We start from the raw sequence: 14,023 nt of genomic DNA on the forward strand, positions 1-14,023 counted from the left end.
TGGAAAAGTACAGAGAAGGTCAGAAGGAGCTGCATTGTGTGTTCGTAGATTTAGAGAAGGCGTATGACAGGGTGCCGAGGGAGGAGCTGTGGTACTGTATGAGGTCGTCTGGAGTGGCAGAGAAGTATGTCAGAGTAGTTCAGGACATGTATGAGAGAAGTATGACGGTGGTGAGATGTGCTGTAGGTCAGACAGAGGAGTTCAAGGTGGAGGTGGGACTACACCAAGGATCAGCTTTGAGTCCTTTTTTGTTTGCTATGCTGATGGACAGGCTGACAGACGAGGTAAGACAGGAATCTCCCTGGACAATGATGTTTGCGGATGACATTGTAATTTGCAGTGAGAGTAGAGAGCAGGTGGAGGAACAGCTAGAGAGGTGGAGGTTTGCTCTGGAAAGAAGAGGCATGAAGGTCAGTCGTAGTAAGACAGAATACATGTGTCTGAACGAGAGGGATCAAGGTAGAAGCGTTAGGTTACAGGGGGCTGAGGTGAAGAAGGTGCAGGAGTTTAGGTACTTGGGGTCAACAGTTCAGTGTGATGGGGATTGTGGAAAAGAGGTGAAGAGACGAGTGCAGGCAGGTTGGAGCGGGTGGAGGAAAGTGTCAGGAGTGTTGTGTGACAGAAGAGTGTCAGCAAGACTCAAAGGAAAGGTGTACAAGACAGTGGTGAGACCAGCTCTGCTCTATGGGTTAGAGACGGTAGCAGTGAGACAGAGACAAGAGGCTGAGATGGAGGTAGCAGAGATGAAGATGTTGAGGTTCTCCTTAGGAGTGACCAGGTTAGACAGGATAAGGAACGAGTACATCAGAGGGACGGCTCATGTTGCCTGTGTTAGCGACAAAGTCAGAGAAGCCAGACTGAGATGGTTTGGACATGTTCAGAGGAGGGATAGTGGATATATTGGTAGAAGGATGATGGAGATGGAGCTGCCTGGCAGGAGGGCAAGAGGACGGCCAAAGAGGAGATACATGGATGTCTTAACAGAGGACATGAAGTTGGCTAATGTTAGGGTAGAAGATGTCCATGATAGAGTGAGGTGGAAAAGGATGATTCGCTGTGGCGACCCCTGATGGGAAAAGCCGAAAGAGAAAGAAGATTTATTTATTTAATTATGAACAGTATAGGACTCCATAGGTTTCGTCCAGCACATTGATGGTAAATAAATTTCCTGTAAAACCAAAATTGGTGAACTTGAAGCTTTATTAAATATTGGTGATCTTTTAACTTGTTATTCTTCATTTTGTTGTACCTAAACTTCTCCCAAATTAAAGACTGGGGCTCAACACCACCATATTTTATGTTCTAATGCAGACATGCAGAATGGGTTTCATAGTCTGTTTTGCCTGTGTTCATGTATATTGTAAAGTTTCTATAATTGTTTCTTTACACCTTTGGAATCAGGGCCAATGTGTTTTCTTGAGCTTTTAAGTAGACTGCCTGTTCCTTGGCAGAGCAGACAATGTTTGATGTTGAAGTTTTGTTCACACAATTTTTATTGAAACAGTGATTCCCATCTTTGTTTAAAGAAGGTTTAAATGATGCACCAAAAATAGCTCCTGTCCAAATTGAATAGATATTGCATAAAGTGAGTGGAAATTGCTTGACTGACCTCTGTGACTCTCTGGCTGCAGTCCTTTCTGTACCTGGCTTGGTACATGACCGTGTCCATTCTTGGTCACTACAACAACTTCTTCTTTGCTGCTCATCTGCTGGACATCGCCATGGGATTCAAAACGTTGCGCACCATCCTATCGTCAGTCACACACAACGGAAAACAGGTAGGTGTCGTTGAACATCAAAGCTTTGAGAGCTACTCTTGCACAAAACTACTCCATAAAGCAGAGATGTTTGATATCACTGAAACAACCACTGTACAGGTCTTTTTCTATTTCATCATCTGCTTGTCCTATCTTTCTCCTGCAGCTGGTGCTGACAGTCGGCCTATTGGCTGTGGTTGTGTACCTCTACACGGTTGTAGCCTTTAACTTCTTCAGGAAGTTTTACAACAAGAGTGAGGACGGCGAGCTGCCAGACATGAAATGTGATGACATGCTAACAGTGAGTGTGCTCAGACATCTGCAGAGAACATTCATATATTCAAAGTTTTACTTTACTAACGATTTCAGTCAAATTTTATGAGGATTCCTTTAGAAACTAGTTATAATACATTGAGCATTATGGAGCAGGTTTTTATCTTGGGTGAAACAGGCCTCTTCTGGAAAAAGACGGCCCCTCGCACTTAATTGATGAAGAGGAAGCGAAGGGTCTTGGTTTTAAGCCACAAAGTGACAGTGACACTCTTAATGTTTATTGTAAAGTAGGCTAAGGTAAAGTCAATTCCTCTGAATAAAAAATAAACTTTATTTTGAACAATATTCCATTGTTATTTAATGAATGTTTTAAAAAGCATCATAAATGTTTCAAAATCCTTTGTGAGACATTTATAGGACATATTTTAGCATTTGAAAGCCTTTGAGGCATTAAAAGGAAATTTACTGGCATTTGGAAAGCCTTTGTCAGATATTTATAAAACATTTATTGTTATTTGGAAAGCCTTTATGAGACATCTTACTAATGTGTTCTTTGTGTTAATAAGCTCCTTATAAGAACATTTATTAGCAGAGTTGGATGTTTTATAAATGTCTTACAGATGTTTATGATGCCTATAAAGACAATTATTAGCATTTGTAAAGACTACATGAGACATCCAACCATCTTTGTTAGGGTGAACGAGGCTGGACTCTGCAGGACAGAACATAAGGTGGATGAGAATTAATAGGTTTTTATTGAGTCCCAATGGTGGTGGAGAGTTCTGGGTTGGATGGTTCGTGGCTTGGACAGAGAGCCGCCGGTTTGGTGAGAGGATGGATGACTGAAAAGTGGAGCTTGACTTGGTGCTCTGATGAATGGCAATTGGTGACCAAGGGTGGAGGTGGAGCTGGTGGTAATTCCTGAAGAGGCAGAACAAAGAGCGAATTAGCTTGCAGAAAGTAGCTTGCATGGAGCTTGGCTTAAGACTTTGGCTTAGCATGTGTCAGTACTCTACCGCATGAACCAGACGGACTGACGTCAGCTGAAGGGTGAGGGATCCTGATAAAGGCTACAGGCCGATGAGTTGATGGGCAGCAGGTGTGAGGATGAGACCAGGATCCTAACAATCTTCTGAACCAGCTGTTGTCTTATGGAGTCATGAGGCTGCTGTAGCCAACCCAGCTACTGTTGGGCAAAGGCAGGGTACACACTGAACAGAGTTTACCAGTTTGCCGCAAGGGTACACGAATACACAAACACACGCTCACATACACTCCCATATGGAAGCGATTGTGTGGCATAATTAAAAATAAAAGTCAAAACCAGGAATGCTTTTTCATTTTCAAAATGAAGGTGCATTGACGTCATCGCCCCTTCTCCCCTCTGGAAATGCTAAGTGGAATTGAGATATGCGACACGATTCGCAGGGTGGATATGACAACGCAAATGCAATCCCCTCTTTGCATTTTTGTTTTAATTATGACACAGAATAAGCGGTTTTTAAGTAGAAAGGGAAAAAGCATTTTGAACTATTGATTTTTCATTTTAATTTTGAGTCATTTGATGCAGTTACATTTTGAAAATCAAAAAGCGTTTCTGTTAATCCATTTTAATTGTCAAATTAGACATTTCTAAATTTACCAGAGAACCTTCTGAAAATGAAATGTCAAAAACCATTGTCATTATCATTTTGATTAAGTGACAGAATAAGCGGTGTTAAAGAAGAAAATGAAAAAGCATTTTGGCGGATTGCTTTTTCATTTTAACTTTAAGTCAAAAAATGCAGCTTCATTTTGAAAATGAAAAAGCATTCTGGTTTTGACTTTTATTTTTAATTATGCTACAGTAACGCTTCCATACTCCCACCCTCCTACTCATACACGAATCAACCTATAATGCGCCAGTGTGCATCTCTCTATGAGATATTTACAAGAAATGTATAAGCACTTGGAGATGTTTATAGATGTTAAGAAGATACTTAAAACATGGTATTTAATTTATTTGTGGACTCACATAATGTTATAAAATGGATTTTTTAATTTTGTATACCAGGCCCCTCTAACTACATTCCTTTTTTGGTAATAAATGGAACATACCGTATTACTACCCGATTATTAACGAGATGTCCTGGACCGGCTTTAGGCCAGTGGACCGGATTGAATCGGATCATTCAAAATGAACCAATATCGACCGTGAATTTGATGAGCAACCACAAATTATGGTATATATCAAATCGTTCGAATAAATTGTTACAGTCCTAACATTTGAGAATAAATCTTGACTGTAAATAAAAATTTAGACATGTCTTTGTCGAAAAAAATAATATTAATTGATTATTGTACTAAAGAATTTGATAAATACAGGAAATGCACCTCCTTTTGTCTCATTTTCTTTTGTCCTCCACTAACTTTAGCTTGTACATCTTCATCTACATTTCCCAGCAACAACCAGCGCGCTGTTTCTGGATGCCACACACACACACCTAACTCTCGTTTGCAATCACTTACATTATACTTAAGCACTGCACTGAGCCTCACTCAGTACAAGTACTGTTTGTGCCACTCTGCCTGCATTACCGAGCAATACATCCGGACCTGATCATCTGATTTCTTGACCCTGTTTTGTCTCTGACTCTGTTTGCCTGCCACCTGCCTTGAATCTCACCTGGACCCTGACTACTCCAGTTTCCTCTCTGATGCTCCCATGCTCGTTATTGACCCCTGCCTGCCTGACCCTGATTTAGATTTGTGGACTGGTAGCTGTGCTAATAAAACCTGCTGCAGTGGAACCAGCTGTCTGCCTGTTTTGTGACAGGTTCACAGTTTTAGTTGCATCAGTGGCAGTTTAACCCCATAACTCCTTTTCTATGTGTTTTAAAGCAGCTAAGACCGGCTACACAACTGGTCTCCTTCCAGCTGGTACTACCATCCCCAGATCTTATACCAGTACGCAGTACCTGGCTGTAGCGGCTTATATTCCGCCATGCACATACCTCAAATAAAAGAAAGGAACTCATTAATGTTGTCTGCAGTCTGAATCAGATCATGTCTATGTGAGAGTGGGCTACGATCAGAATGCATCCGCTCCTGTGTTAAATGGAGGAGGGGTTGTGTGCGTAAGTGTCATGCTTGTCCTGCCCTAAATGTTTTTGTGCTTACATCTGGGGTTCAGTGTCTTGCCCAAGGACACTTCGACTCATGGGCGTGCAAGGCGGGAATCGAGCCTGCAATCTTACGATCATAGGTCGACCGCCCTACCGCTGCACCACGGCCGCCCCACCTCCCAGGAGTACTGAGCATCCCCCCACCCCAACCCCAGACATGAGCCAAGGCCCCCAAAGGGAGACCCGCCCCATGCTCTAGGCAGCCACTCACCCAACCCGCAGGAGATCCAGTAGAGAGCAAGGCAGGGGCTGCGCACTACTGCCCAGGAGGAGGACGAACAAAGAGTGGGATTCGGTCCCCTCCCCTCTCAATTTTAATTGCATCTCAGACATGTAGGACCCCTGGTAGGGGGGTGCTTGGTCATCACTGTGATCACTTGGTCATCACTGTGAGCAATCAGGAGATGTCCTTTTAGTGCCTTCCATGCCAATTTTAACTGCACCTTAGTACACACACCCTTTATATCACAACAATATTCAACACAGAAACAGAAGGAAGGTGGGACCTCTGATTTTCTGTACACAACCCCATCCCTGGCGGGGAGAATCAGGCCCTCCGCAACAGCTGGGTCCTGGTGGCTGGCTTGCTGGGCCTGGTGGCCCTCTCTCCACGCAGGGAGAGGGATCCCGGGGTTTCTGGCAAGACCATGAGCCAGGGATCACATCACATCTGAGCTTGGGGGGTGTCCGTGTTTCTGTGGTGCAGGTTCGGGTCCTTGCCCTCGGCCGCTGGCTTCGCCAACATTCCAACAGTGCTTACATCTATCTAGCCCAGGTAATGTCATACCCCCACGAAAGTGCCATTTATACAAAACTTGCACACATTAAACTTTTATAATAAATATCGTCTTGGGGGCCGCAAATGGCCCTTGGGCTGCCAGTTTGAGGCCCCTGCTGTACACTGTCTTGTTCTTTGGGACAAGAAATAGCCATAACTTTAGATAACAACACTGCACTACACTTTGGATCCTGGGGCTGCAAAACAATAAACTATTTGAAAAGACACAGTTATTATATTATTTAAACACTTGTAAGTAATTTACAAACACAAACGTTTCATTTCATGTATAAATGCTAAGAATTTCTTTTTAAAAACATCTTATTAAAACATGTTAGAAATGTTTAAAACATCTAACTATGGTGCTAAATGTCTTTATATATGCAGCATATCAATACTTAAACAAATGCTAAAACATTTATTATAAATCTCCAAGGATTATAAACACATTACTAATTCTTATTAGTGTCTCATAACTAGATTTTTTAGGAATCTTATAAAGAGTCATGGCAAATTCCACTTTTGTTTTTAGAGACAATGAATGTTGCAATGCTGTGGATGGCAAGGTGGCTTCTAAAATTTAGTTCTATGCGAGTTTTAGGGAAGTGCACCGGATTTTAGAGGAGCAGGGGATGAAAGTTAAAAAAGGGCAGCCAAACCAAAACATTTTTTGTCCTTTCAACAGTATGGAAAGTTGGTAAAATTGTAAAATAAAGTATTGATAGATAACTATCCTACTATGTGACCTGTATAGGTGAAAGTGATTCAACTGTCATTTTGTGATGTAAACAAATTATTGTCAATAGGGGTTCATTCACTTTATCATGGTCCAATGAAACACTGGAGGATATTTATTTTGCCGTTGTGAAGGCATAATCATTTTTGCTCCCAAACCTCCAGTTCCTGACAGCCCCACCCCATGTGACTCTGGTTCTATATTGGTGTAGCCTGAAGAAATTACGTAGTCTCACAGGACCCAATTACTGGGATTTTGTACAGCAATTTATTGGCTTTAAAGCACAATCCAAGCGTGTCACAGTCTCACTTTCTGTAGGTAAAACAAAACTATAGGCTATTCTTTGGCAACTGTTTAATGTATCATGGCAAAACATACAAAGATTTGACCAAACAAAAATAATGAAAATAGCAAAACAAATTACTTAAGTGGAGAGTGACTTTTTATGTTCATTTCTCTGTGGTCAATTACAGTACCACTGGAAAAGCTAAAAATGGATGATCAAAAATCACTGTGTTAGCTGTCTTTCACACTCAAGAACACTGGAAATGGCACAGTATTCTTACACGTTACACAACTGTCATGGCTTCCTCACTACCACAAGTCACATCCCAGTCCTCTGTGCAATCCATGTAAAAGTACATCACTATGCTAAAATGCCAGCAAATAAAGTTGTTTTATTTATTTATTGACTGATAGATTTATTTCACGCATTGTAGTCAAAGCAATAAAGCATTTTCACAGATTTATCAAACTCATAAATGCATAGAGTATAAAACAAAGAGAAACACTTAAAACAAATTTACTTAATTTAATATAGTGATCGTTGACTAAAGACATGTAGAGCATGATTTATTGCTTGAAAAGGAGTGGAAAGAAGCTAATACAATCCCACCCCTACTGAGTTAATTCCTTTTATAGTTTTACATAGTTTTGGTAATCTGGTTCTGATCAGATAGAATCTTTTTAAGTTACAAAATCCAGTGCCTATAAATGATTGACTATCTTCAGAAAACATGCTTACATGATTTCAGTAAACAGTAACAGTAACCGATATGTAATAATCATTGCATAAAATTAGAAACCATTATCACATTCAACCAGTAATTATTGCTACACATTGCAGATCAAGAAAAGACACAAGTATTAAGAATTATTCAAACACCTGTTGATCCTTAACTTCTCTTATCTTCATATCATGAAATCAGAGTTTCTTTATAAATTTTCTTTTTTAACATTGTTTGAGCTCGTTCCAAGCTCGTTCCAAAGTTTAGTGCGACACACAGTCACAGAAACCTTATTCTGTGGTTCTTATCAATTTGATCTTGAAGTTCCTACATTCCCTCAGTTTGAGGCTCCTTCATTTTCTAAGAACTGTTTTTGGATATTGAATGGTAATGATTTACCACTAACTGTATAGAAGTTGTGCGGTTTAAAAATTAACAAGGTCAGACCGTTTTAAAATTCTGGATTGATAAATTAAATTGTTTGTTTGTATGATTCAGATAGCCGGCTTTATGTACAATTCTGATGGCTCGTTTTTAAAGAAAAAAGAGAAGATGTGGTGAACACATAATTATTTCTCCAAATTTCTATACAGTACGTGAATATGGTAGTAATAAGGAGCAGTACAATAAATATCTACTTTAATAAAGTGATCATCGCTGAGAAGGGTTGGGTTGAAGCGCTCAGGAATAGTTTTGTTTAGGTAGATTTAGGGACAGTGATATAGACACAGGGCTGTGATCTCATACCAAAATGTTATGGTATTTAGAGTTTGTAATTTGTGAAATAAGGTTAGAACTTGTTCATTCAAACTGTGGAGCAAAGCACAGACCTTACTCTCTCACAGGGTGACTTGCGTTGCTTTACACTGCGCGCTGCCTCCTCTGCGTTAATCATGCCAGTACACATGGAGCTTTGCAGGATGTGACACGTGTTTGATCCCATCACTGCGCAGGGCTCGCATCACATCTCCAAAACCGTGGCGTTGGCCCATAACTTCGCTGGTGTAATCAGGATAGATCTAGTTCCCTTTGTACTCACAGCTTCTTTGAATCCTGCAGCAACGCAGGATCAGCTCTTTCTTCTGAAAATGATTAACTCGGTCCAGGATGGTGCGTGGTTTAGCTCCCGCAGCAGGTTTTGGTTGCAAAGAGAGATGTGCGCGGTCAATCTTTACTGGGTGTAGGAAATTATCTTTTCCCAGTAGTTCTGGGATAAGTGAGGAAACAAACTCCGTAATCCTGCCTTCTGCGTTCACCAAATTGATAAGTCCCTATGATTGACTGTAGAATAGAATATATTTGTGTCATCAGTAAATAATGAGTTTTAAAAGTTTTGAAACATTAAATATATAATTTATGTAAATATTGAATAGCAGCGGGTCAAGAATTATGGAGTGATATTTCTGCCACTACGTTGCACACAAAACTTTCTAATTTGCATATGAAAATATTAAATATTTGCTTTTAAATTATTTTTTGTTTTACTTTCAATCTTTTTTTGTTTTTCCTTTCCAATTTTGTTTTGCATCCAAAAACTTTTTTTTGAATTCAAAATTGTTTTTTGCGTTTGCAAAACCCATGTTTTTGCATGCGTTGTGTCAAATCTTGCTTGTTCGAATCTTTGATTTTGCTGACTACTCTGAGCGTGATATAACTGCCACCGGCCCGCCAAAATCTTTTTGGCATGCGTTGTGTCATCTCACTTTTTTGCAATCTTTGATTTTCCTGAGTTAAGTTTCAGTTTGACGTGACAAAGTTGCCATCAAACAGCTGCTGATTAGTGCAGATTCTAACTAATCAGGTGTCTTTGTCTCAGATTCACGTTGCTTGGAAGCAGACATGGACTTTGTGTCGGTTCTGTTTTATTGGGATTCTGCCGTTTTCAACCATTCTGGCCTGTTTCTCTCAGAGTAAAACCCAGAAGGAGCAGCAAAGCAGCTAAACTCAAACCGAGTTTTATATTTATTTATGTCAGTGTAGTGACCAACTTGTTTAAAATGTCTGCAGCAGAAAGAAAAATGTCAGAGCCTCGACTCCGTCCAGCAGGAAATAACACTTTTATACTTTGTATCTGAACCATTGTTTTATTTTAATTAATAAATGTTGAGATATTAAGAGAAAATAGCATTTTTTCATGAGTATTTTTTTACTTTGGACAAACGCTAACGAGTTCTAAAACACAAGACACTGTGAAAATTAACATAACATTTAAAATTGCTTCTTCTTCTGCTATATACATTGACTCTACTGTGGTGAGCCATCATTATTTTGCATATTATTGCTGTTCATCTAATCCCAAACACTTGTGCAGAATTAAATAATATGTGCTTTAAATCTTTTATTGTTTTGTTTTAACTAGGGAGGGGTAACGAGCTCCGGTATTGAAGGAGTCCTGGGGCAACATTATTCAAGACTGCAGTATCTTTAATAATAATAATAATAATGGATTGGATGAATCTGCGCTTTTCAAGTCACTCACAGCGCTTACATCGTGTCCATTATTCATTCACTCCTCATTCATACATTGACCAAAAATATAAACGCAACGCTTTTGTTATTGCTCCCATTTTTATGGTATGAACTCAAAGATGTGAAACATTTTCCACATACACAAGATAACCAGTTCTCGGAAATATTGTTCACAAATCTGTCTAAATCTGTGATAGTGAGCACTTCTCCTTTGCCAAGACAATCCATCCCACCTCGCAGGTGTGCCATATCAAGATGCTAAATAGACAGCATGATTATTGCACATGTTTGCCTTAGACTGGCCACAAGAAAAGGCCACTCTGAAATCTTCAGTTGTATCACACAGCACAATGCCACAGATGTCGCAAGTTTTGAGGGAGCGTGCAATTGGCATGCTGATAGCAGGAATGTCCACCAGAGCTGTTGCTAGGGAATTGAATGTCCATTTCTCCACCATAAGCCGTTTCCAAAGGCGTTTCCGAGAATTTGGCAGCACATCCAACCGGCCTCACAACCACAGACCACGTGTAACCACACCAGCGCAAGACCTCCACATCCAACATGTCCACTTCCAAGATCGTGTGAGACCAGCCACTCGGACAGCTGCTGAAACAATCGGTTTGCATAACCACAGAATTTCTGCACAAACTGTCAGAAACCGTCTCAGGGAAGCTCATCTGCATGCTCGTCGTCCTCATCCAGGTCTCGACCTCACTCCAGTTCGTCGTCGTAAACGACTTAAGTGGGCAAATGCTTACATGCACGTTGGAGAGGTGTTCTCTTCACGGATGAATCCTGGTTTACACTGTTCAGGGCAAATGGCAGACAGCGTGTGTGGCGTTGTGTGGGTGAGCGGTTTTCTGATGTCAATGTTGTGGATCGAGTAGCCCATGGTGGTGGTGGGGTTATGGTATGGGCAGGCATACGTACTGTATGTTATGGGCGAAGAACACAGGTGCATTTCATTGATGGCATTTTGAATGCAAAGAGATACCGTGACGAGATCCTGGGGCCCATTGTTGTGCCGTCCATCCAACAGCATCACCCCATGTTGCAGCATGATAATGCATGGCCCCATGTTGCAAGGATCTGTTCACAATTCTTGGAAGCTGACAACATCCCAGTTCTTGCATGGCCAGCATACTCACCGGAAATGTCACCCATTGAGCATGTTTGGGATGCTCTGGATCGGCGTATACGACAGCGTGTTCCAGTTCCTTGACGACCTACAGATTGCTCAACTTCACAAAAACTTCACAAATGGAGGAGGAAAGGAGGCTGTGGGACCTTTGTGATGGCATTTTAAAGAAAGTGCTTTTTGGTTGTTTTTTAATTTTACAATTTAGACTGATTCATAATAAAACACTAATTGCCCCATCACCTGACATGCCTCGTTTGTTTTAATCCAGTTTGATTCATCGTGTTGTTTGCAAATAAATATTTTTACTTAAAATCTTGTTAGAGACATTTATGCTGCAAAGTGTCAGTTTCATTTGTCTTCTTTCAATTTGAATGGTTCTTTTCTTTGGACTCAAAGCACAGGAAGAGCAGAAATGCAGGCAAAAAGGGAGCCACTGGTGCAACTGCTCCCTGCAAACAGATTACCCAAATAATGTGACTATAAAAGGTCCCAACAACTGCCTTCTTTCACCTTTATGGAGCTTAAGAGTGTCTCCATTCTGCAGTCAGCCATCCACAGCGGTCCACCAACCTTCTCTGCTTCCTATTAAGGCTTAAGGTGGCAGCTCTGCTGAAGTCTTAGACAAGCAAGGTGAAAGGGTTAAGCAGGATGGACCGATGAATAGATGTAGATGAGCTCATGTCTGCTTATTCAAGCCCAATCCTCCTTTTCTTTCAGCTCTTTGTCCTCATCCTCCTGTATGGTTGCGATTGTCTGTTTTCTTCCTCCTACAGGCTGGTTTTCCCCTGATTTTTGTTTTGTTTGTTTAAATATTTATCATTCAAACTTAGTTAAAAATAGACTGTTGATAATTATGTTGTGTTTCTGTTTAACACATTTTAGCTCTATGGAACTTTATGATAAAGGCATTTTCTATTTTAAAATCATCGTTTTCTGGAAGATCCTCAAAATCTGACATGTAACAAGGGCAGCTGCACAGCTGAGTCCTCTGATGAACCTGGTCCATTAAATCCTGCTCAATCTCATCACGGTAGATACACTATATCGGCAAAATTATTTTGTCGATCTGCAAAAATATTTTGCCGATATAGCATTCACACCCAGACAAAAACCCCACAAACTTTGTGTTGGTCACCAGAAATAAGGGATCTCATCAAGTTAAAGGAGTGGTCCTGCTTTGAGAACCATCCAGTCTCTGGAAATAAGAAAAGGCTGCTGTGTTACATGGAAAATGTGAAGTATCTTGCAGTCTTGTTCAGGAGTGATGGAAGGATATAGAGCTGGGACTTTGGCAGCATTTGACTGTGTTGATCTGTTGTGGATTGGATGAAAGTATCTATTAATTTTTAAACATCAACACATGATCAAGCTCATGAGCTGCTGAACACATCAGAAGCAGTGTGAAAGCCTGGTTCAGGGGCACTTTGACAGGTGGTGAATCAAACCAAGAACCACCTAAAAGACAGAATCTTACAATGAAAAATGTTTAGAGATTCTCCTCTGTGTTTCCCCCTCCCCCAGTGCTACATGTTTCACATGTACGTGGGTGTACGGGCCGGCGGGGGCATTGGAGACCAAATCGAAGACCCAGCAGGCGATGAATATGAGATCTACCGCATCATCTTTGACATCACCTTCTTCTTCTTTGTTATTGTCATCCTGCTGGCCATTATTCAGGGTGAGACTGACAGACAAAAAAGAAAAAATTAAGTTTGTGTCAAATAGGTCAATTGTTGTCCACAACCCCCGCTTCTACTCTGAATTCTAGGACTGATTATTGATGCCTTTGGGGAGCTGAGGGACCAGCAGGAGCAAGTAAAGGAAGACATGGAGGTGACTCATGCACACGTGTACACTCACACACACACAGCTGTGTAATCACAGCCTTGTCATGCCCACCTTGTGTTAGTTTATGCTGTAGATTAAGGATTAAACTAATGGGAAAGAATCTGGTTTTAATCCATAATTTCGGTCTTTAAAGTACCCCTCCGATGTAAATCTGTTGCAAAAACACTCAGTTTGAATTAATGTGCTGTTGTGATGTCATAACGGCCACGGACCACATGCACAATGCACATTGCTGCTTTGCCCGCACGCATTTTAAGTGCATCCAAGGATTGGTTTTGTTGTTGGCCGGTCATATTTAGAATAAAACTTCAAGTTAAAGTCCCATTAGCTTTCTCACACCTAGGTGCATGAAATGTGTTCTTTGCATTTGTGTTCTCTCTCTGACTGAGTTTGAAACCTTGCTGTCCCGCAATTAACTTGTGCTATCTGATGATCCCACCTTTAAATTGATGTGTTCTCCCTACCATGACAAAGGTGGGTAAAGGTGAAGAGAATTTCATGTAATCCATGGACACCAGTGAAGATCACAAATCATTGAAGAAAAACGGTTCAGCGCACTGTCTTGTGGCACTGTCTCAATGTTAAAGTGCCTAGGATAGCTCAAGGGTTACCCAGGGTAAAAAGAATAACAAGAATAAAATCAGTGGACCTTTTTTATTATTGCCTCGATGAAAACAAGAAAAATATAAAAAAGTTCAGGAGACCAAAAGTAGCAGTTACAGTTGGGCAATTTGGTTCAGACGGGTATCAAATCGCGCTGCCGCTAGACCTTTGAGCTGCACCCGTTGGTTAAATCGCGCTGCAGGACCTCAGATCACGTATGTACCATTGTGAACGCTTGTGCTGCACG

The 14,023-nt window shown here is 40.9% G+C and overlaps 1 protein-coding gene across 2 annotated transcripts in view; it reads left to right on the forward strand.

Moving 5' to 3' along the window:
- ryr2a (ryanodine receptor 2a (cardiac)) overlaps nucleotides 1-14,023 on the forward strand; it is a 310,570-nt gene that overhangs the window by 269,238 nt on the left and 27,309 nt on the right. For both annotated transcript variants that reach the window (XM_023949560.2, XM_023949561.2), the window contains 4 exons: nucleotides 1,632-1,778; nucleotides 1,924-2,058; nucleotides 12,847-13,003; nucleotides 13,094-13,158. In XM_023949560.2, the coding sequence (XP_023805328.1) occupies nucleotides 1,632-1,778; nucleotides 1,924-2,058; nucleotides 12,847-13,003; nucleotides 13,094-13,158 (504 nt within the window). The remainder of the gene's footprint in view (nucleotides 1-1,631; nucleotides 1,779-1,923; nucleotides 2,059-12,846; nucleotides 13,004-13,093; nucleotides 13,159-14,023) is intronic.

This window comes from Oryzias latipes, chromosome 19 (genome assembly GCF_053564925.1).
Source record: "Oryzias latipes strain Hd-rR chromosome 19, Olatipes_Hd-rR_3.1".
In the NCBI taxonomy this organism is placed as follows: domain Eukaryota; kingdom Metazoa; phylum Chordata; class Actinopteri; order Beloniformes; family Adrianichthyidae; genus Oryzias; species Oryzias latipes.